This window comes from Ischnura elegans, chromosome 2 (assembly GCF_921293095.1).
Source record: "Ischnura elegans chromosome 2, ioIscEleg1.1, whole genome shotgun sequence".
Taxonomy (NCBI): domain Eukaryota; kingdom Metazoa; phylum Arthropoda; class Insecta; order Odonata; family Coenagrionidae; genus Ischnura; species Ischnura elegans.
The window spans coordinates 17,800,606-17,826,250 of NC_060247.1; the positions used below are offsets into that span (position 1 = coordinate 17,800,606).

The 25,645-nt window shown below is 38.2% G+C and overlaps 1 protein-coding gene across 1 annotated transcript in view; it reads left to right on the forward strand.

The window, feature by feature from the left end:
• The first annotated feature begins 1,296 nt into the window (after window positions 1-1,296).
• The window catches only part of LOC124153449 (SID1 transmembrane family member 1-like), a 59,146-nt gene continuing 34,797 nt past the window's right edge, over window positions 1,297-25,645 (forward strand). Inside the window, exons 1-8 of the mRNA XM_046526605.1 lie at window positions 1,297-1,922; window positions 2,044-2,186; window positions 7,909-8,082; window positions 11,113-11,257; window positions 15,088-15,171; window positions 17,396-17,625; window positions 21,199-21,263; window positions 21,353-21,488. Coding sequence (XP_046382561.1) covers window positions 1,704-1,922; window positions 2,044-2,186; window positions 7,909-8,082; window positions 11,113-11,257; window positions 15,088-15,171; window positions 17,396-17,625; window positions 21,199-21,263; window positions 21,353-21,488 — 1,196 coding nt within the window. The 5' untranslated portion in view covers window positions 1,297-1,703. The remainder of the gene's footprint in view (window positions 1,923-2,043; window positions 2,187-7,908; window positions 8,083-11,112; window positions 11,258-15,087; window positions 15,172-17,395; window positions 17,626-21,198; window positions 21,264-21,352; window positions 21,489-25,645) is intronic.

A 25,645-nucleotide genomic window follows, 5' to 3' on the forward strand; every position in this document is an offset into this window, starting at 1 on the left:
TAAGTTTCCAGATAGAGTTAAAGGTGCATAATACACGCTCTACATATCTAAATAAATAATAATACTACAACGGAAATTCCGATACAATGTAATAATGCAACAGCGGAAAGTATATGACATAATGGAAACTGGAGAAAGTCTTTTCTTGGTAAACACAGAAAAAACAACTGAAAACATCATGATGATTCCGTCATCAAAACACAGACACCGAGACAGAGAATGCACATGTTATTAACCCCTCAACGCCGTCATGCGTACCCAGTACGCTTCCTGACCTACTGTATATAATTTTTTTTCTCCGCCAGATATTGTATTTTAGATTAAAACAAATTGCTCTATCTTTTGAAGAAATGCTTTCCCTCTCCAATAAAATATTCATAACGACTTTAGGCCTTCAGAAATTTTTAAAATGATTCGATGAAATTCCGTTTTAAACCAGCACATTGACGACTTCGGTCGAAAAACTCAACGCCTATATTTATTCAAACGCTTGAAAAATTATTATATAGTAGCGCACTACATTATGCAAGTTTACAAAAAATTTTAATGATAATGATCGTATATTATGAACGATATAAATTATTGAATGATAGTATGCCAATAAGGTGAAGTCTTCTTAATCTCATCCGGCCGCTGGGATGGTATTTAAATAAATGCCCGCCGCGCTTGAGGGGTTAATTACCGATCCTAGAGATATGAAGCTACTGCATTTGAAATGATATCGCTTTCAGAAACTCCGGTAAATATCCGCTTCCGTCACACACCTTTAGAATTTGTTTTGGAGAGCAATTTGCATTTCAGCAAAAATAACGTGTCACAGTTTCATGATGCTATTTCTACAACTATGTGAATTTTGCCAACAATAAATTTAAAAAGGTAGAGCATAACCTGCACTTCACGTGATATAAATTTCGTGGCGATACGTACAAAAAAAAGGCTTTGGAAAATATTTTCATGCTCTGTGAGATGGAAGCGGAGACATTACTGAACGCAAACCATGCTTTCCTTATATCTATTATTTACGCGTGTAGAGACACATTTTCGCCCCCAGGAAAATTTCCCCTCGTAGTATACTTAAATGTGCACCCCCACATAACGCAGTGGTTCACCATTCTTCTTTTAAAAAGCTCCAAAAGCAGGAAAAGTAGCCTCTCAAATACACGTATGTTAATGGCACATGAGCAACGGTCGGTGAAAGCAAGATGGCTAGTTGCGCAAAATTCTTCTGCCGGCCGGCTTCAGCGCCACCGTGAGGAAAGCATAGGCACTGCCAATCTATTGTATATATCTGTGGTCGAAATTACGAAAACATTTGTCATCAGTTGGAAAGACCTTGTAGATTTCTGGCTGTTGCACGATAAGAAATATTCGGCCGTGATGCTGTTGGGAGATATTAGCATAATATTAGATCTTCAAATGAAGTCGGCGTTTAACTTATATCGATCATAATCTGGGGTCTGAGAATGCAAGGTTTTCTGGAAGAGAATTGGTGAACTTAAGGAAACTCTCCTAGCTGCTCTGTGTTTTGCTTGTGTTTGCAATGCTCTCGCAGTTATCTGCACATCATCAGTTTCCTGTTAGAGGCCGTCGTAAAGTCTACGAATTGAGTTGTTTCCAATTTCCTTTTTTATCGAGAAGACTGTCAGGGTGTCCTGTATTTATTTAGTTTTTAGTGGCATTTTCACTTACTGACGAACACAACCATGGGCGCTGTATCCCTTACAAAATTCATTTTGTTTATCCTCGGGATACCAATCCAAAATTCATGGCAGAGTATTGATGGAAGTAATCCTGAGCCAGGATCTATGGTCAATTCATATTCTCTCATTTCAAAAATAATAGATGGTGCTTACGGTGAGGAATATACGTATCAAGTTAACAACAGCATTGAATACACTATTCAGTATTTGAATGTGTCGCAGGTGGGTGATGTTTATCCTTAAATTTCTTTTATCCATAATTTTGTAATGTTATTTAAAGCGTAAATTTGTTAGTGAATGCTTGTCCCCGAGTTCATATATAACTTTTCGTTCTTTAATACAGTGGAACCCTAATCAGACTGCAAGGGTTAGCGTGGAAAGTACTTCTGCTAGCAAAATCTTCCCTGTGCTTATCGTTGTGCGACAGCAGAAGGGGATTCTATCGTGGCAACTTCCTCTGCTTGTGGGTACTCACAGTGATCATGAGTGAGTATCTATGAATATTGGCTGTAATAGCTTTGTGGATCTGTGGTTATATAAAAACGCAATGCTCTCGGAAAGCTCTGTTCATTTTATTTCTATCAACGGCTTACACCAATTTACAATTGTGTTAAATTCTGTTGACTTTTTATCTCCCAAATTTGAAGAACTTTTGTGTCTTATGCGTTAGTGTTATGAACTTATGACCTATTTTTATTAGGTTAAGTTATTGTGAATGATATTGTTTTTTTGCTTATTGATCCCATTGCTCTGAAAATATTAACGCCGTTTCTTCTTCAGCCTTTATGAAATTTTTATTTCAATATTATGAGTGGAAAATGAGCTGACCGGATTAGCGAGTTCTGAGAACACCACAGATGTAACAAGAAATTATTTTTATGAAGTCCTTCATTGAGGAGGCAACTTGAAATATGATAGATCAGGTGAAGTTAGAGATGGGTTGAATAGCAGATTTCTTGAACTCGAATATCGAATTAGAATATTAAATCATTGCTCGAATATTCGAATACCTCGAATTTCGAATACATCGAATACTAGAATTGCGTGAAGCATTTTAACCCTCGAACGCCCGTAGATTTTTTTTTCGTATAAATGTATTAATTTTGAGTAATTTCTATTTATATAGACTGGAATACGTATAATTTTTAATGATTAATAATATTATTTTGTCATAAATATGGGTTGCGTGTATGCAACCGTGGGCGTTCCCCATGTCAGCGAGTGTCAAACGCCATACTCTAAAATAGGCAACATATACCAGTTGTAAATATTTATTTTTCATTAAATAAATTTCAACCATACAAACTAATTGAAGTATTTATTTATATATATATATATGTGCCACAAATATTTTCAAATTGTTCATAAAATAAACCAGTAATTCATTCTAATGGTACAAAATACATATAATTTCTAAGAACTCTTCACAAAAAGGTGGTACTTTTCAAAACAATACACGCACAAACCGACATTGCACTTCTTGCAAGATGTTTGACATATTGTTTTACAAAATTCTCCTGCACATTTTTTGTCTTCTCTTATCACCATTCACGATTACAAAATGGCCAATCGAGTCAAATCGCAGTTCTTCTGTAGTGGCTCTATTTCTTACATTCCCTCATTTTCCTTTCTGGTAAGGCTTGCCATATTTCAGAAGGTAATGTTGGACAGTGCTTCTCCTGAATTGAACTTGCGTCAAAGACTGCCCTGAATGCCGCATTGAAACCCATGCATTCTGTACTGCAGCATCAATGATCCAAGTTAGAATTTGCCAGTACCATTTTTTCCCTCTGATAGCGATTCAGCAATTGCTTATACATATTTTCGTCTATTCTATCAGTCCCTCCCATGAAAGTATTATACTCTCGAATCATGTGTGGCCGTTGTATTTCAATGCGTTTACCAAGTTTTTTGCTCCAGCGTTTCACTTTTTCTGCAGGGTGAATACCATGGCACGTTGAAGCAACAGTAACAATGGAATTATCTACCCACTTGCACACGATTACGCCCGAGTTTGTCTCACAACTATATGCATAACTTCCCCGAATCATCGTTTTCATTTCACCCTTGGATGGTAATGGGCAGTCTTTAGGGATTCTATTTTCTCTTAGAGTTCCCGTACCACCATATCCCCGGTTTTTTAGTTTTTGTAGGAGAGGAACAAGGTTGTCAAAATATAGACTAATAGGCAGGCCTTTTGCTTGCTTAGGTAGACGGTCTAGCATTACCATCATCGGTGCAGCACATTTCCCAAACTCTGTTTCATATTCATGATTCCCAAAAGGATTCTTACCTTGATACACATCGAAATCCATTAGATAGCCAGTTTTTGTATTCAGACACCACGTCTTGTACCCGAAACAGATAGGTTTTCCGCAAATAAATTGCTTACAAGAGTGCCGACCATAATATGCAATCATGCACTTGTCATAATCAATTTCTCGTACCGGTCTAAAATGTTTGCAGCAATTTAGGCTAAACTTCTCTAGAATAGGGCGCAATTTCCACATTTTGTCACCTGTAATTGGACTATTGTTATTCGCACAATGCAGGAATCTACATATTTCTAGGAAGCGATTCCGTCGCATAGCCCCAGCAGCCATTTCACAACGGGTATCACCGCTTTCTTCCCAAAACATTCTCTTATTTGGTAAATGGTGATAACTCGAAAGCAAAAGAATTCCAAGAAAAACTTTGAGCTCATCGATATTTGGATGTGGCAAATTTAGGAAGAGCGCGTATTTATTGCTCTCGGTCACTAAATGGTCCAAAATATCATTATCAAAAAATAATTCAAACATTTCCACGCACAATTTATTACTAAACTCAGAGTAATTTTGTTCCGGAAAAGGGGGCTGGAAATCACTGATGTCTTTTTCCTCCCAAACAATGTCCTTTTGATCATGAACACATTTTATTTTCTTTTTGTTAATATTTCTTCTGTCACTCAAAGACAAATTATGTGCAACAGTTGACTCACTCGGCGTTGCGGATGTGTAATTCTGCTCTCCACAAATGATGGCAGGCACAGTCCCAATATCAGGTAAAAGGTCGCCAGGTATCCTGCGGAAAACAACCTCAGCACCTGCACCCAATTGTCGACCAGATAAATTGTCAACTTTGCCGGCGTCATCTTCTTCTGCGGAATCTTCATCAATTGTTGCATTGGAATTGTTGCATTCCGGAGGTTCTATGTAAATGGCATCTAAATCACCATCAATATCATCAGCTTCAAGGATATCAAGGGCTTCTTTCAATGTAATATCACTGAAAATTATAATTAATGCATAATGATACTCGTCACTGCCTTTAATAATGCAAATCAATAATACTCATTTTTCAAAAGATTATAAGAAATGTATGAAGTAAATAATCCATCAATAATTGGGGAGAACCTATAAATAATTTACTTCCCAATATATGCTCAAAAATATTTCTTTGTTGTGTTAAACATTTAAACAAATATATACATCATAGCTGTGAAACTTATACTATTAAAAACTGCACGATGACATAATAATTTAAAAAATCGCCGATATTTGAGAAAAATTCTTATCGCTACCATTACCGCCCGTGGTTGCGTATACGCAACTGCATGAATCAAGACCAATTATTTTGAGCATATAGTCATTAATTTGCCAAAACATGATTTAGTTAGTATCATTATAGTATCTGTCAACAAAGTAATGCAAAATATGTGCCGGAAAATATAAGGAATAAAAATTAGACTTCTACTCACACGAAGCGTACATCCATATTGAGCGTAGACTGCACCGCGAGCTATGTTTGCCACCTTTTCTGCCGTGTGCTCGACTGGTTGCCGAAAGAAATCATTGGAACACGTAGATAGAACACTTAACGCACAATGTAGTAGTGTCATTAGCCGATAAGAATTACATTGTGGCATCGGGGACTGTATTCATGACATTGTAACTTCGGTTGCGTATACGCAACCGTGGGCGCTCGAGGGTTAAACGTACGTTTCTTCTTCTATTTCACTTGATGAATGTATAAATAAAAAGGTATACAGTGGAACCTCGATCTATCGTTTTTCAAGGGGATGGACGAAAAAACTATGAATGCGGGAATGTTTGACTAGGTTTCCTATGCAGCAGGAAACCTAGGATTTTTGAATAATTGTGATTTCCATTAAAGGATTCAAACAGGAATTTAGCTGATTAATGGAATATTTTATTTTATGGTAACAATTTGGGCATATAGTTGATTCAACTAACTTCTCTTTCAAATATCCTAAGGGGACACACCACCTCGCGTAAAAATGATTGCATGCTGTCTCGGCATTTACTCTGCTACGATGGATTTCTGTCTGTTGGATACATTCTTATCTACCAAATGCCATTTCAGCGGCACGCCCATCTGATACTCAGCTTCATCCAACTTCTTATTTTCAACAGGTAGCTCGCTTTACCTCCACTCCTACTGTCATGTGCTAGCGGACAATCCGAGGCATTTTGCATAATACACGCGCTTCTCCACCGGATTTTCTTCTTCTTCAATTATTTTCAGTCCATCTTTGGAAGTTCTCACGAGATAAGGAGATGAATTCAAATTGCTAGCAGGGAGAAACCAAATATCCTGAGAAAATATCCCTTCGTCTGTGACTGTGACAATTTTTGGCATAAGTAAATTGTAACTTGATGTATGTTTTTGGAAAAAAATACCGTATCAACTTCTGAGAAGCTCAGCTGCCACGATATCGAGTTTCACCAGAATGCTAAGTATCCGTTGTATTTTGACATTTATTTCTTGCGTAGAATGCTTAAATAAAGTCAGAAACACGTCGTGTTTGGTGTTATTCTTTTTTAAATTATGCACACATTACTACAATTTCAATCCAATAAAGGTGTAATATCAATTGCCGAACGTCATTGTGAGACATCTTTTGGGCTAATTGATGACTCATGCAGCAGTTGACCTCCAGAAATGGGGAACTTCGAAGCAGGTAGGCAGAAAAGGTCAGTGGGGGAGAAAGAGGGAAGGGTGAAACACGATTCTATTATTCTCCTGTAACTTTATATTTTCTTGTGAAGCTTTTGATTTATGGTCTTCGTAATACGAACCCTGCACAAGCTGGCACCTTTAGTTTGATTTCGGAGAAGAGGGGGGCGTCAGAGGAGGGGCCGAGGGCTGATGGATGGAGGGGGTTGCGGATTTTGGGAATTGTGCTACATAGTTACTAACCCACGGCACTGTGGTTCTCCTGGTGGGGTTATTTTGGATTTTTTCACCCGATCATTTACAGTTACCTATGTTGAACTCTTTTTCACTGCTCTAATTCGATGTAGTTCGTCAACTTGCCTAAAACGAGGCTGCATGCACTAAACGACAAGAGTTCTATACATTTTTCTGAGTCAACTACCAATGACGTGTGTGTGTGATAGTGTATGGCGCGAAATTCAAAGTATTCGAGGTCGTACCTTTAGCATAATTATTCGAGATCTCGAATATCAAATACTTTCGAGTATTCGCGGTTACTATTCACACATTTCTAGGTGAAGTACATATTACAATTCACCTCTAGAGTACTAGGTGGTTCTGGTCTTTAATGGCAGCATAAAAAAAGGCTCTTATTTTTATCCATAAAATCACAAAATCCGAATGTCTGCTTTATTCTTCATCATTTAACAATGATAATTACAGACTCTTAATGACCTTTCCATTTATGTCCCAAAAAAAAGAAGCAAAAACATAGTATTGTCCGTTCACAACAAAATTAAACTAAATTTTAACAGCGTTTAGGAGTTACTTGGAGGATTTCCTCAGCCTTGTTTGGCTGGGTGAATTCTGGGGATATTTTCGTAGTTGATAATCTGTATATTTACTGTTGTATGCTTTGTTATATTGTTTTTTTATGTAGAAATGTTACAAATTTCTTCATAGTGTTGTTCTGTTTAGAATTCCATGCAGATGGAAGAGAAACTGGAAATATCTCCTATGCATGTATCTCGCTCCAAATAAGCGAAAAAACTAATCTGTGCTGACTTACAATTAGTTTGATACATAAATGCTACTATTTTGAAGCCTCTGTCACTGGGTGTGGACTAAGTTAGAAGAAAATGAATAAGAAATTAAATACATACACATTTTTTAAAATGGTCCAGGAACCATTAAAAATTAAAATGAAAGCTTTATACTCTCCAATATTTTCCATGTACATATGTATTAATTTTTTCACTTTCCTTTTCAGCAAAGAGTATCAGAAAGTGTCACGAACGCTGTGCCCATCAAGATATTATGCTTTGGATGGTGATAATGCAACCCCTGATGAAAAAGAAACTGTGATTGTCAGCATTTCATCGTCTAGTCCAATAGATGTTAAGTTTTCTGTTAAAGTGGAACTAATTGAAGATTTTTTTGTGCAGTAAGTCTTTTGATAGAAATTTTGAACTTTTTGTGTACCAATTTGTAAAGCCTATTTTTGATGCAAAGAATTTTCAATCCCATCTATATATTGAAGACATAGGTATTCGAAGAGAAAGACTTTTAGGGGTGGAAAATAACAGGGAAAATGTTTGTAGGGAGTGGATAAACGGTAATTTTTCTTGAGATTGCTACTCTGTCCGTTTAAGTTCGAGACATTTTTCTGTCATTTCTATGCATTTTTCTTTTATCTAAGGGTGTAGTGTCCCTCTGCAAAATCCACGAACTATGTTTAAAGGATCACAAAAACTATACAAAAAGGGGAATCAAAAAAAGAAGATATGGAGTTGAGGCATAAAAGTATGCCAGTATAAAAAAATCCTCAAAGAATGCACATAGTTTCTAAGATTAGTAAGGAAGGGTTTTCTTTTTCTCAAGTCCGGTTCTCTGTTCTGTTGGGTTCTTAGTCAAGTTTTTCATTTTGACTGCACAATTTTCAAAAGCTTGTTGTGATTTTTTTATGCTGCATAAAACAGCACATCACATTGTCTTGAAAGATTTATGAAATGTAATCGTCTAAATTAACCCTTTCGAGACGGTGGAGTTATCGCCTTAGCATGACTGCTGTACTGAGCCCCAAGAGACTCTTCCCTCCCCTCCATAAGGAGCATTTTTGCAGGACATTCGTTTAGAATGGTCTCACTGATAATCACGCACACTCAGCAACAACCTTTTTTGACCCTTCCTAGCGGGTTTTCCGCATTATCTCGGACTCCGGGAGTAGTTGGGCTCCCTTCTTACAGGGTTTATAGCCCTACCAGCGGCATTGGTTCACAGTCAATCAAGCTTCGTTTTTATGAATTAGTTATATGGATAATTGTTGCTTGAACATAAATTGCAGACTTCGAATGGAATTCCTCGTTTGATTTTGAGAATTTTCAAATTTTGAACGAAGCTCTAGTGTCAATATTAATGCATTTAATGCATCAACAATTTCCATATTGATGTTTATACTGAAAATGAGATATGTATAAGTTAATATTTATCGTAGAATTTCGTTTAAAAATTGTAAACGCTGCTCAAAAGACAAAGAATTCAATTCATAGTTTATATTTTTTAAGAAAAGAACAAATATTTATTTCGTAAACTGACTGAATGAACAATTGAATGACAAACAAAAGTCCCTTACCACAAAGAGGGGTAATGTAAGACGAGGGGGTGCGGGTACCTGATTCTGGATTTGGAGGGTACGGCCTGATCCCGCTTTGTTGAGTCCTGAAACGAACTTCACTTCACGAACCCTTGGCTGTCATAAAAGGGGAAGAGCAAGAAAACATATTTTCGGCATTAGATCGCTTGCATTGAAAAATCCCTAACAAAAGTTTGCTGCTTTCGTCCCCTGGATCAAGAAACATCCTGGCGCATATTTTCACCATTAGTAGGGAAAGGGTTAAAGTATTAAAAAATATTGAAAATGCAAATTCTTTCCAAAATGAGTTTTGCATAAATTATTTCATGATGGATTTTTTTTTGCTTCAGTTGTGGTTCTAGTTCTTAGCTCAATAACCAGTGAGATAAAGAACTGAAGAATCAAACTGATCCATCCCTAGCTCTTTGTTTCCCATTTTATATGGAAAGATAATAGTTTATTTCTTTCCTTTCCATACTTGCGCTACTCGCCATACTCGCCATCCATACACATTGCGTATGGATGGCGAGAATTCTCATCATTTTTTTCCTGAACGTACCGGACGGATGACGAAGATTCTCGTCATTTAGGCGCGTCAACCTAAACAATTTTAAAGTGTACATTACGTATTGGTTAGTACGTTTTCAGTTGTTGTTCATTATTCATAATGAATTGATGCATCGTAATGTTTGATTGGGTAAAGTTATATTCTAAACATTAGCTTTTTAACCATGTTTAAACCAAAGGCATTACGCCCTATACCATTTTTCTAACTGAAGGCGGCTGGGTGGAAAATAGCAAGTAGCCAATCAGAAGCGCTGCCCCTTCCACCTCTCCGTTCCCCTCCATCCCCTTCCCTTTTCCCCTACGCTCCCCTCCATCCGGACGACCGGCGTTGCCAGCCTTGGGAGTAATGGTACTTTCGGGGGAGGCAGAACGAGCGCCAAAGCGATCTCCAAAGATTCGGCTTGGCAACACTGCCAGCTGGAGAGCGATGTGCAATGCTCGGAGTTCGGAGAGAGACTGCGGGCTCTTCCACACTTTCTCCTGTCGCTATTCTGTGATTGGCTAGAAGAGTGGGTGGGTTGGGAGCACGCTCAAGGTCAGCCGCCTTCAGTTCAGAAAAATGGTATAATAGGCACATATTTCCAATCTCAACACCTCCACCCAGAATCGGCGTTCCTCTTCTTACCCTGGTATGCAACGTGTTAAATCTCTATGCTGTATCTTACTGTGATGGCATAATGTATTATTCATTCATTTAGTAGTATTTTCTGTTATTAACTTTGAAAGTATATATGTAAAATACTGTCCACGTCAGATATTATTAGCGCAAAAATTGTACATGCATTACTGCAAAAATGATGGCAGTTTTATTAGATGGATGTCTGGTTTTTTTTTGTTTTTACTGTGCAGTCTTATTTGCAAGTGTGATAAACATGATAAATAAAATAAAATCACTTTGTACTTTCCACACAATTTTAATATTTTGCAACCAGTTTCGACATGTTTAACGTCATTTTCAAGATAGGCTGCCATTATTTTATTTATCAGTCTGTATTATGGCAGTCTAGCTTGAAAATGTCGAATCCGGTCGCAAAATATTAAAATTGTGTGAAAAGTACAAAGTGATTTTATTTTATTTGTCATGATTAACTTCCACAAAGTTAATTCACCAACCATCGACTTCAAGTGTTTCCGTAAAAATTGTAATGGTATCATGTCTCTAGTTATTTTCAAATGATGGATAAATACGCATAATTCATAGGTGTAGTTAGTTACTGTTTTCTGTTGTAATTATCTAAGCAAATATTTCTTCTATTCATTTCAAATTTTCTTTAGGCTCTCTGAGTCAAAAACCATTTCAGTATCACCAAATGAGCCCCGATTTTATGGATTCAACTTCCCTGATAATGTGAACACTGCCCTGCTGCTGGTGGATTCTGAAGATGATATATGCACCACAGTGTCTATTCAAACCATCAGTGTGAGTTGTTCTCATTTTTTTATCCCTACCCAGAGTCCTTTAAAATTCGAGCAACTGGTCCCTTTGGTGTCCAAAGCTAACTCTTAGGATGGTAATAGTAAAATTTGTTTGTTTCTAATGCCATGGGGAGTTTGTTGGCATACTGGGGAGAGCATTGGGCCACTGATTGAGGGGTCCTGAGTTCAAATCCCACGAGAAGCCTTGGAAAACCCAGAACAAAATCGTTGATGTGTAAGGTGGTCCAGTGAAAAAGATCTGGCTCTCGTACCCTGTGTATGTAATATTCACATTCCTGTGGCTTAGTCTTTGGTTAGCTATACCCTCACATTCCAACCCTTGGGTTTAATCGCTCAGAGAGAGAACTTCACACATTCTACTGTTGGCTTTCAAAAAATTAAGTTTTTGAGACTTATGATATTTTTTGTGTGCCTCCTTGGCAATTATCATGTAATCAGTGCACATATAGAATTCATAAATTCTAATTTGGGGCATTAAGCATCAATCTTAAATATTTAAAGAAATGATGGTTTAAATATTGCAATTTCAGTGCAGTTACCTAAACATTTTTTATCATTTTATGAACATGATGCCTAACACCTTCAGTCTTATGAATACCTATTTTTTATTTTACGTTACATGTTTCAAACTTTCTCCCTCCTGTTTACTCTGATTTGGGCTATTGCCCTGAGTACCAAGGTAATATCATCACTGCATAAGCAATCACAATGTAATATGAAAATTGTTTTATTGAATTTGAAAAATTTTAACGCTATTCCAATGGGCTGTCTTTTGGGTTTCCTCCGCATTCTGCACATGGCAATTGCAGACAATCCTGTGTTTCAGTACATTGCAGCGAAAACCTTCATCATATACTTGAAATGATGATTTTTTCAATTGATGACTTTACACTGAGAATTTTTTCTCAAAATGTAAAAAATCGATGGTTGACTTCCTGTTTCTTGCATCTCATGGCATAATTGGATGCTCTTTTGAGCCAAATATGCATTCATTATTTACAATTTATGATCTGTGCTGATATCTTTTAGCTTTTTGCCATTCCCTTGATTGTCTCTTCTCTATGTGGACCCACAAATAGGTTTTCTCTTCTGTTTGTCTACCCTACAGTTCAGACCTCCTGCTTTATTATCTCATGTCTACTTGGAGTTTTTTTTCTTAAATGTAAACTAATTTTATTCTTCTGTATTATTTTGTAAGTAAGTTCCATCATTTGGTTCATACACACCTATTGTGGGTAATTACACGGCCTCTGTTCTTTATGATCATTTTTAGTGTATTTGCATTTATTGTTTCCCATGACATTATTCTTTTCTTTTTGCATAAGTAAGGGTACTCATCTGTAGTCTTTTCACTCTTATCATCTCTGCTGCTGCTGTGTATGAATTCTTTTTTTTTTTTAAGTGAAAAAAAAGCTTTTGGTTCTCCACCCTTTCTTTTTTCTCTGATGAGATTGCTGATGATTGAGAAGAGATGTTTCCACTTATCACTTTGTTGATAATTCCTGCAACTTAAGCATAATTCCTTTTGAATTAAAATTCCAATAATCCCACATTAAATTTCTGTTGCTTTTGATATTATCCAATTTTCCATTTGGTTTTGTTCCGAGGCTACATGCTGAGTTTTTGTTTTAGCCTGTGTTATTTTATGTAAGTTGAGTGCTGGTGCACTCTGTACATCTCTTTTCGGAGAACCATTTCTCTCTTTAACGTTTGTCCTAATCCAGCTTCCCATTGGGGTTGGTCGCCCAATCTGCTTCAGGATTGCTAAGGTTACCAGGGCTTACCACGTGGAGGTGAGGATAGGAATTAGACTTCAAAGGCTAAGTGACGTTAGCAGGTTACAACACCAAGTGTGACACATAAGGCCTCTTGAACCCCTGATTTTAATTTTAAAGTCAGAATTTACTGAAAGGTTGAATCTAACTTACCGTATAAGCGCGTGTAAGAGGCGCACCTTTTTTCCCAGACATTGCAGCCGAAAATGGGGGTGCGCCTCTTACACAAACTTCTAATCTCCCCCCACCCTCCCCTTCCCCGGTCGCAAGTCCAAGGGGAACTGAGTGGCCTTGATTTTCAGCGTGAGTCAGTCATCTGAAACCCTGGGTCAAAATCAAGCGGCAAGCAGGGGAGTTTCTCCCTTAGTGACGTATTTTTAAAATGCTCCTGTTTGAATTTCTTGCAAGCATCGCGCCGTCACCTCGGTACCCCAGAGGTGAACATAGAAGAGATCGCGCGGGCTGATTCGCTCCGGAGCGCGCGCTAAATTTACTGCCGCGAGTGGGCGTCCCGCGGCATTTATACTGCATATAGTAATCGGTTATCAAACGTAGAGAAACGCGTATTTTTGAAGGACATACCTGGTTAATAGTCAATATCTGTCTTTCCGAGTAATTTCCATTACGCTGAGGACCTGATTTTCCAAAAATCATCTTCGGACGCTAATATGAGGATTTTTGCAACTGAAAATTATATTGGAGTCAAAACCTGCGCTTTCAAAACTTCGAACGAGTGTGTTCATTGTTGGACTAAATTGTGGATGGAAGAAATCAGAAATGCTTATAAGTGAAGAGCGCGGAAGGAGAGGTCCAGGGGAAAGAGCGCGATCCCACCGTCTTCGAAGCAAGCAACGAAATACGGAGGGGAAGGAGCGCACTCCCTCCCCTCCGTATCTCAAGCTACGAGGTTATGAGCGAAGGAGCACGGGAAGAACACGTCCGATCTTGCATGTGACGTAGTTGCCTTCACAGCGAAGGGGCGAAGGCGCAGCAATGTGATATACGCAGTTAGCGTTGCCTAAAGTTTCCAGTCCGTCTCGTCTTGTTTGAATGCGCTTATGCTACGCTTGTTTCTTCCGAAATTGACCTGTTTGGACTATTTTGAATATTAGTAGCCTTGTTGTAACTATAAATCTTTGTGTCAAACAATTAGAGCTTAAAAAACTTAAATTCTGTCAGATATGCGTCGCGTTACATCTCTTTCTTTTTTTGAACCTCGTGCGTGTCATACAATTATTGAAAGCTATCGAGATATCCTCGGGCTCAGTAGATGACTCCCCTTGCATTTGGCCTCCATAAACTGGGAGATCGATCAAGGTCAGTTGTGAGACGGGGTAGGGATGAAACACGTTTTCATTGTTCCCCTGTAACTTGATGTTTTCCTATTTTCCTGTGGGGTCTCGGAAAGGAAAAATAAACGGCAGAGGCATTGGCTGATGGAGGGCCGAGTGTGGTTCCGTTAAATCTACGACGTGGTTATTATCCTACGGCGCTGAGATTGCCCCGATTGTTGTCCAAGCTCTGGGGAAGGTTCATGCTAAATGCCTGTCGTGTTTTCCCTTAAAATTTTCCACGGCTGCAATTCTATTGCAATACTCCTGCGAGAGCATTTAAACAAAATTGTTCGTGAGTAGGACAAGCATCGTAGAGCGACGGCGTATGCGAAGAGAGGATCGGAACTCTTTCTACTCCCTCTTATACCGCTATTACCGCCGCAGTCATCAAAATTTTCTCTTTCAATTAATATTGAAAGATGAAAATTCGATAGCTGTCGAAATTCCAGGCGTACGTCTGCAACACCGCGCGATAGTATAAAAAAATGCCGCAAAATTTTTTTCTTCATAGCTCCGATGCTCAAAATAGGGGTGCGCCTCTTACACGTGTGCGCCTCATACACAAACTTATACGGTACTTGCTATTTTTAATTTGCTAAGCTTGAAAATCTAAAAACTTAACTTCCCTATTTTAGGCTGAAAGATATGCTTACAATATTTTGATTATATCTCATATTTATTTGTATTTATCACCAAATTAATAGTGCCCTGTATTTGACCTGGAAAGGAATGTCCAGTTTGAAGGCCAATGGGAAACCATGTACACCAAAGGAGGTATAACTGTCATGGTGAGTAAGAATTGAAACATAAACGTAATAATTTTCATGAAGGGCAATTAATGGATCCCATAACTCTGTAGCCACAGCTTTGTCTGAGTTAAAATGGCCAGTGTAACTCTTTGGCGCAATCAGCTCATGCACCGTTTTTTAAATTGTATTTGATTTAGAGAACCTTATTTTTATCCAGTAAAAAATTGACATCCTTAACCCTTTTGCAGCTAAATAGATGACTTAACTAGCTCCTTAGCTACGAACATAGCAAGAAATGTGATACTGATATACTAGAAGGTAAAGCTAGTACTGTGATAAAATCGTGCCTCAATGGTTGGAAATCCTAATTTATCCATGATTTTAATATTAGGCCACATATATAAATTTACTAGTTGTCCCATTAAAATAAACATTAAATTGCCCCTGAAATAAATTTTTCTTAAACCTGAACTTTTTTATGTAAGGAAGGTTCAGAATTTAAATGAACTTTCTCTTTAGGAGAGGAGAGTTTACTGTACCCACTTCTTTATCCTAGGGATGGGCCTTGTGAGTCATTTCAGTTATGCCGATCACCATTCATATGAGTAGGTCTATGTTAAGTAGCCAAATTATGCAGGATCTGACAGCTGCTGAAGAATAAACACTAAAAACGGTTCTTTTATTCTTTTATCATTTTATGGTTTTATTAATGTTTGCTGGAAAACTTGAAAGTAGGAAAACGCCATCTGAATCTGTCCTTTGTATGTAGTAATGGTATCCACTACCGGTTCTTAACTCAGCTCTCTTTCTTTCATTCTTTTCAAAATCCTTCTGTGATTGAACTAAACTAATAAATCAGCTTGGAGTTATGGAATCATATAATTGCCACCAAATTGTTCTGTAGTGCTCGTAGAGTTTTATGCACTAGAGAGTTTCCCCAAGCCTAATTACCCATGGTAGAGGCAATCTGATTGGCTATTGGCAACCAATCCCGTTTACAGGTTTTTGACTCAGTGCGTGCTGGGTACAAACCCTCAAAAGTGGCAATGCAAAGAATAGCCAAAAAAATGAAATGTCTCGCCGAGGTGCCAGTCCTTAAAAAAAAAATCTGTGGACAAGTAACTACAATAGGTATCGAGTATAAACTTACAGTTATATGTATCAGTAATCATTGTTGGGGGTTGAGAATCCCATTGGCCTCCATGATTACCCAAATAAAAGAAAACAAAACTAAAAACCCCTTCAACCATAAAGTTTGAGAAAACAAGCTGAATTTAGGCACGGGAAAAGGAATTAGAATTAACCATACAAAAGTCAATTTTTATGAAAAGGCTTGCTGAAAGTAACATAGTTAAGAGCAGAAAAATTATATTGTAGCATAATTTTTAATTGCATAAATCCCACTACATACCTCTCTGTTTTTGGTGGGTAAGATCTTAATGTAGGCGGTATTATAGGGCTTTGGGATATTCTCTAGTGCACAAAAACTATGCGCGCAATATAAACTGTACATGAATGTCAAGAAACTACTTGCCATTTTTTGTACATATTTTTGGAATTAATAATCGAAAGTCATTTTGATGCCAACATCCCGGCCCTGCAAAAATTCATAATTTGGATTTATAAATTACTTAGGTTTTTTTTTTTTAAATAAAATATACAATCCTTCCATAGTTGCAGATTATGCTGTCTATTTTTAACTTTGTAAATGCAAGTTTTCTCCGTAGATCATCCAAACTTAACATGTATTGAGGTTGACTTGTTTTTTCTTTTTGGTTAGATGTTAATGTCATCTGCCATCTTATTACTTATTTAAGTTCTGCTAAGTAGCACTGCTTGTGGTTGTTTGAATTAATGTGGTGGACCTGAAATTTCTCCATCTTCTCTTTTTGTAATGAAGCACTGAATACCGAAAGACTTTGATTTCATATGCTTATGTTTAAGATTTAGTCTAAATAACATTGTATCACCTTGTATCTTTTGTGACATTTTACGCAGAGTATTTCTGTGTTAATCTGAGAAGGAAATGACAGTTGTTAGCCAATCAAGATGCATCAATGCAGTCACATTTTTTTTCTTTTAACACAAGGTTATAGTTATCTTCTGTAATTTGGTGTGGTGTAGCTTTCATAATCATTGAAACTAACTGGTTAGTAGTTTTGTAAGTGTTTCACTATAAAACACATTTTGCACATCACTTTCCGAGATTCAATTTTTCCTTTTCTTGCTCAAATATTCATGTATGTCTTTTTTATTCTTTTAGAAAGAATCGTATCCTCGTGGTTTGTATGTTGTGTTTGTGGTGAAAGGTGATGACTGGGAGTGTACTGGAAAGGAAACAACTGGAAGCGATAGTCGCAACAAGTCTTTAACATTTGTTCTTCAGCCGGGTATCACAGAGGAGTATTATATAATTGCCACTGCAGCATCATTGGTGATATTTCTTCTATTCTACCTATTATCTGGTGGTGTCCTGATCTTTCACATTTTTGGGTGAGATTTACCTCTTATGAATGCTTGGAAATTTTATTTTAGTCTATTGCTTGTTAAGTAGCCTCTGGAATTGATTTTCTGCTACCATTCTATGGAGACAGATCCAGGTATTTTAGAGAGGTGGTCTGGTTTGAATGGGATGGGTTCATTACTGTAATTTTCATTTGAGGAAAACACCATTGTGTATTGCAGTGTTTTTGAAAAATTACCATGACTTTTTTAAATTCAAGTTTAGAGTTGATGATAGTAACAGTGCATATATAATAAGAGGCTATTCTAATTAGAGCGTAGGCTACATATTCTACGAACTAAAACTACTCCGAAGTGTGCAATAATTCAGAATTAAATGAATGGAAAATGTGTGTTGCAAAGCATGAATTTTCCCTTTCAACTGCTCCTTTTGGTCATCATGGTCATGATATGACACATGAATGATAGCTTTTCAAGTGTTTTCACGTCATACTTTTATTAGAGCATTATTTATGTAAGACAAGCAAAATTTGAGGAATATTTTTGAGATAAATAAGTTTACATTACCCCACGTGTTAAGAAATAAAATAAAAAATAAGATTTCTTTAAAGGTAGGTCAAAAGAAATGTTTTTTTGTGATTACTGTTAGAAAACTATAAATATATATGTGTACTATTCTGTTGTGCTAAGTTCTATGACAGAACTTCATTAGTTTTAATGCTAGAATTTTGATTTAAAATTGTAGGGACTCAGCTCAAACCATATTGGTTTGTTCCATGATTTATACTATTGAAGATTGATTGTCCGAAAATCCTTTGTCTGAAATCTAAACAATGGAAAGTTTTCCAGAGTTTTTCAAATTTCCATTGCTTTTAAATTTGCACATCAAAAAAAATAGGTATATTTGAGTGATTTAATCACTGTCTCATTGCCTAGCAGTCTTCATGTTAATCCTATGAAAACTAGTCAACTAATGTGCCTTTTCTTCACAATATTTCATTACATGTTACAGGACATTACGGGACACAGTTACATCCCATTTCCTATGTCAGCTATAGCTGACATTGTTTGTTTGCGAAGGGAAATCTACTGTCAGTTACAGCCAAAATAGGCACTAAGGGTTAATGTGATGATAAAATTTTCTAGAAATGAGCCAAAAGTAAAAAAAAATTGTTGCATCAGGCCACGGAATTATAGCAATCCAAATGCTTCATCAATGGATGAATATATGATAGGCAAAACTTCATCCTCTCACTCAACATAAGATTCGATTATGCACTAGGTACTCATACTTTTTCCTTGCTGCATATTAAATATATTCCCCCTTGAATTTTATTCTGAGGTATTTTTTATTCTTTTGATGGAAGGTGAAATATGTTGTGGCATTAACTGCTAAAAGGCATGTTACCATGCTGTGCCTTTAAGGGCTCTATCAGTATGTTTTCGCTCGACTTAAACTTCGAATTTTTTTGATGATGAGTCTTGCCTCGATTGTCAAAATCCCTGAGGCTCTAAACCATGCTCAAATATTTGACAGCCAAAAGATCATGTGAAAATGGTTTAAAAATCGTGGGGAACACAATTTTAGGAGGAACACCGATTTTTGCACTTCTATTCATGGAGACTTTTTTGCCATGCAATTTTTGATCACTTCCTTATTTTTAAAATAATTTGCCTACACCTTGCATAGCTGCACCAGCTCCTTTGATTTTTCTTCTCCCAAATGCACAGCAAGCTTTCTTTGCTACGACATAAACCCACACACCCATTACATGCGCGGACAGTTGTCTTCGAATTTTTGTCATCTGTTTCATCCCAGTCTATTTAAATATTTAAATGAAATAAAATAACTATGTTTTATTCCACACTTTATTTTAAATTGTACGACCCGGGTTTCAACATCTAGTGTTATCATCAGGTACTATTAGATGGGTGGCACGCTCTTAAATAGGTAAACGTGGGTGGAAGGAAGGGGGATCAACAAAGGGGCGGGTGGGAAGGAACACTGATGGCGGGTAAAGCTGTTTTTTTGAAGAAAGGAGTGGGGGAGGCCTTGGGCTGGCTTGCTTGGGATAAACGACAAGGAAAAAGGGGGGGAGGGGTTCTCAAGAGGTTTAAAAGACATGAGGGAATCAAGGTTGAGGGTCGTAGGGGGGTGGTAGTGTCACTGGGACCTTCACCTTTACTTAACTTCACACTACCACCCCCCTAAAGGTTTTCTCAAAAGGTTTTAAAGACATGAGGGAATCAAGGTTGAGGGTCATAGGGGGGTGGTAGTGTGAAGTTAAGTAAAGGTGAAGGTCCCAGTGACACTACCACCCCCCTACGACCCTCAACCTTGATTCCCTCATGTCTTTTAAACCTCTTGAGAACCCCTCCCCCCCTTTTTCCTTGTCGTTTATCCCAAGCAAGCCAGCCCAAGGCCTCCCCCACTCCTTTCTTCAAAAAAACAGCTTTACCCGCCATCAGTGTTCCTTCCCACCCGCCCCTTTGTTGATCCCCCTTCCTTCCACCCACGTTTACCTATTTAAGAGCGTGCCACCCATCTAATAGTACCTGATGATAACACTAGATGTTGAAACCCGGGTCGTACAATTTAAAATAAAGTGTGGAATAAAACATAGTTATTTTATTTCATTTAACATGAAGCAATTCCACAAAATAACGCCTGAGACCTTGTCTTATATTTAAATAGTCTTGAATCACAAATTACACATCTCATAGCATCTAAGGGGACACCCCCCGTGGTGTATATGAGAATTTTCTCATGTTTTACTGCCTCAACAGTCTTCTATTTGGCCCTCATTTGCCCGAGAGAGCACCATCCTCAAAATATACCCTCGTGTGATTTAACACAAAAGTTGATTATAGGTGAGGGTAGAGCTAGCTGCAGTCTTAGCCACAGATGTTTGACTATCCCATATTCAGGGAAGGTGACCAGTTCCTTTCCCTGAGACACCTTGCACTTAGAGGATTTTATTTGTAGGTGTTTGAAGGATTAACCCTGATTTTGACCCTGGGATTCTTCAATCTGATGCTATGCTCCAAAGATCAATAATGTGAAACATTTATGCAAGAATTTTCATGTGCTAGAAAAAATTTCCAGCAATTGAAGAAAGTCAATTTCATAATATGTATTCATAAGTATTTACGAAAGACAAAAGGAGTTTCTTTGTGGGGTTTCAAAATTCATCAGACCTTTGTGCCACAAACTAATCAGATGGAGTTGGATGATAAGAGACAGATTCACTGCTTATGTAGGCAATATGTTTCTTCCTTTGCTCCAAGTACATGAGTATATCGTATAGAGAAGCCAATTTTGGGAGAACCTATAGTGCCTAAGCCTAACCCAACCAGTACCTAAGCACCTGAATGCGCTCTAACTTGAGGTGCATTTTTTTCCGCTGGGATTTTGGGTAGGAGGAATTTTGTTTATACTTGTCCCCTTACCTCTGGATCTGCCTCTGAAAGTCTATGAATTAATAAATGGGGTATTATCTAGTTAGTTGTTTATCTTCACTTTGCAATCATTTCAATTTACATTTGCTATTTAATTATAAAATAAATAAAAAATAATTGCATTAATTTATGATTCATATCTAGGAATCCGCAAGAACCAACTGTTTCAGGTATTATTAGCAGCACTAGCAATGATATAGATGCACCGGGTAAGTGAATTACTCTTATTTTAATGGCCGTCGGTTTTTCAAATTGCTCTTTGAGTATTGAGAAAATTTTTGTCTTGTGTTTCATGTAGATAACTTTGGGGAGGCGTCAACAACTTCTTCATATCCACGTGAAACTGAGCCATCAATTGCTCATTCAGATTCTACACTTGATGAAGATGATATAGATGTTATGCTGGATACAGAACATGACAAAGATGTTTTCAGGTAATTACTTGTGAACCATTAAAAAATTTATGAAAATTGCTATCATTGATATCCTTGTCTTAAATACCAGCAACACTGCTGAAACTTATTGAACTTGGAAAGCTCTTCTCAGGGGTTTAAATTACTTTAATTTTCTTTAAAACTTATACCAAAATAAAGGTTTTTATTGTCCTGTGAAATGTACAGTGGCTGAAAAAATGAAAGCATAGCTCATTGGCATCTGAAAGTGACCAGCTCAGGAACTACTTGAAAACGTCTGTCTTCCAAAATTTTGTCCTCGTAATGCTCTTATGCAACTGGAAATTTTAAAAACTATATGCCTCTTAACGGGGAAATTAATCATATTTGTCACATTATGACAACCTTTGTAAGATTACGAACTAAAAATTTTTCCCAATATTCTCCGAAGTACGCTTCACCCTGTGTCTCACTTAAATGGAATTTATGCTTGTGAGGACATCTGTGGACACTGCCGAAATATTGGGAGTTGAAATTGCCTTAAGGCAATGTCGTTTTGGTGGTGTAGTTAGTAAAGTATCATTCTATGGACAAGGGGCTCCATGGATCAAGTCTTAGCAATGGATGATTTGATTCTGCACTCACATTGTGGACATCTTAAAACTTTGTGAAACCTAACATAAGGTTCAGAGGATGTTGCATGGCTATTGACTTCTTACCCACGTATTTATTTGTTAAAATTAGAGATGTGCGAATAGTATCCGCGAATACTCGAATACCTCGAATACCAGAAAGTATTCGATATTCGAGATCTCGAATAGTTATGCCAAAGGTACCGTCTCGAATACCTCGAATACTTTGAATTTCGCGTCATACACTGTTGCTCGCACGTCGTTCGTAGCTGACTCGGAAAAATGGAGAAAACTCTATTCTTTTAGTGCATGCAGCGCCGTTTTAGGCAAGTTGACGAACTACATCAAATTTGCGGGTTAGAGCGGCGAAAAGATTTCGACGTGGGGAACCGAAATTGATCGGGTAAAAAAATCCGAAAATCCCAGGTGTCCCCCATCAGGAGAACCTCAGTGCCGTGGGATAGCAACATTGTCGTATTTCCCACGATCCGCTATCCCCCTCCATTCAGCATTCGCCTCAGCCACTCTCACAATTTCCGCTTCTCTGAAATAAAAAAAAAAGGTCCCAGCTCGTGCAGGGATCGTATTACGAAGACCTTAGCTTCGAACAAATATCAAGTTACCGGAAAATAATAGAATCGCGTTTCACCCTTCACTCTTTCTGCCCCACTGACCATTTTCCCACATCCATCTTTTGATAAAAATAAGACGAGGTGTTTACCATGTGCACTTTGTGGCTAATAACTACAGGCACTTTTGAATCTTCCCCAGGAGATGAAACCACCATAGGGAGAAACTCAGTGCCGTGAGATAGTGACATTGGTGCATTTCCCACGATCCGCTAAGTAGGGAGAATTTGGGGATTCTGGGCCATCACGTGATATTGCATCATCCCCCACCCCCCCCCTCCGCTACCCAGCGCACACTGCCGAGGTCAGCCCCTGACACGGCCTCTCCATTGCCCCACCCCCCCTCCCCCTCACTATCATACGCGCACGTGTCGAGGTCAGCGCTGACGTCAACTCCATTCACGCGACATTACGTCATTCAGATCGTGATCTGCCAGAGCTGCAATAACAAGTCGGCATTGCATCACCCTGCTGGTGTCCCGCAAATAGCCACAAGTGCCGAGGTCACCCTCGCCCTTAGCTTGGCATTGCACCATTCATTTCCTGGAGACGCAATATCCCCCCCCCCCTGACATTGCGTCACCCTACACGTGCGGTTGCAACGTGACTCCTCCCACTCTCGCATATAAATAACTCCCGAGAGATTATTAGCTCATTCGATGTTAACATGGCCTCCAGAACTGTCGCTGAGCTGCAAAGAGATCCCGAAGCCACCCTTGAGTACACCAATCTCCGGGTGGAGAAGCAGTCAGATCCGGATACTTACATAGTATACATCCCTCATCGAGGCACAGATTTTGTGCTCTCCGTTCTTTTTAACGCAGTTTACTACTGCATATTCCGACACCAAAGAAAGACATTTGAAGTGATCGGGCAGAAGGTGACTTTCTCCGGCTTCGAGAATGAGAATGGGGCTGTGGAGAGATTTAATATAACTACCCAGGATGACATTACCGATCCGGAAAAGCGACGCCTCGCGGAAAAGCAGCACCCAATCATCTGGTGTGATGTGTTCGAATGCATCCGGCCTCGAGTCTACGCAAAAGGAGGAGGAGGAATGATTCAAAGTGATTGTATTGACGGTCCAAAACCTGTGTGTTATACTGACCATAGACAATCAAAAGTGAGATATGGTACCACAGAGGCTACTAAAGGTACCCGTCTGAGAGTGATAAAGTTTATACTCAAAATTGAAGATGATATGTATATTTATTGACAATAAAAAATGTCTTAAAGGATTCTATGTTCTTTTATTAAATAATAACACACGGTATAGGTTAACAGTTTTTTTATTTCAACAAATTTTATTTCGTATACACCAATCAGCCAGCTTAAAACAATTTTTTCTGGCACACTGTAGATTACCATCCATATGAATTTTAATTAAACAACCCTCATTCGTGGTTAATTTCGTTAATGAGGGACACCCATAAAGTTCTAGATTAACCACACAAATTCCCTTGGGAAGAAGACTTGTTAACCTTTTCCCTACCGTACACGTATATATACGTGTGGACGTTTCCTGACCTGGGAGACCACGGGCGTATATGTACGTGTGAGATTTTCCCGGTCAAGAAAACGAAACCCGTATATATACGTTTTCTAGCTCTTCCCCTTTCAGGACGGTCGTGGGTTTAGGTCGCCTTTGTCTCGGGACCCAACGCTTCGGGGTTTAGGATTAACCCTCCGAATCCGGGAGCAGGTACCCGGACCCTTCGTCTTTTATAACCCCTCTCAGCGGTAAGGGACAGCGGTCATACAATTGTTTATAGTCAATTTTCGAAATAAATATTTGTTCATTTCTCAAGAAATATAAACTAAGAATTGAATTGTTTGTCTTTTGAGCAGCGTTTACAATTTTAAAACGAAATTCTACGATAAATATTAACTTATATCTCGATTTCAGTGTAATTATCATATTACGACTGATAATTCTTACCCGAAATTTTTTAAATATTTTTTTGCGTAATTTGTTGAATTTTATTCAAATGTTCTTGTGTACTTCCTGTAAAGTCAATTTCCATTTTCTTGTTCCACCACTGCACTAAATTTTCGGAAAAGAAAATTTCAAAAAATTCTTAAATTGTCGAGTTTTCAAATACATCTGCCTTACAGCCAGGAGAGGAAGAATCAAAATTATATATCTTCGGCGATAAATCTTTGGCTCGCCAAACTGTGCCTTTATCACTTATCTTCCTTTTCTTGGGAGCATTTTCCTCCGCATCGGACGAGGAATCATCAGACGTAGCCGCGGAGAAGTGCAGCTCCCGCGATATCCTGGATGTCGAGGGCAGCGATATAGATGTCAATTCACCGGCAACCTCCGTTCCCAGATCATCGTCCTCGGAATCGAAGCACAGGTCTCCATCCTCACTACCACTGCGGGTCAAAATCTCCAATATCTGTTCATCCGTTTTCAATCTCTTCGCCATGATTCCAGCCGCAGCAAACAGAGATTAAAAAACACTGGCGGTACACTGCCAATTTCTCACGACGAATACAGTAAAGTTAATCACTCGCAGAATGAGAACCACAAACGTCTGAACCCAAGAACGACTGAGACAGAAGTAAAGGGAAACTTTATAATCAAAAAGAATTGTGGGTATGTGAACGAGAATGAACTTTACCCATTCTGAGAAATACGTTTCTATACTGATGGGTGGAATTCCAGAGAAGGTCTTCATGAGTTATTTCAGCCCGTGGTGGAGCGTATTTTCCAAACAAAATGAGGGATTTAAAAAATTCTGAGAAAAAACATAATTATACTGATGGATGCAATTCCAGAGAAGCTCCACAGGTGTTCTGAATGCCCGAGTGGAGCATACTTTCCAAGGGATACCAAGGTTGCCCTGTGACAGACAAAGAGCTTTTCTTGCAAGGATTTTTTTTACCTCGAGTAATGCATTTCGGAGAAATAGCTAATGAGATTTTTGGAAGG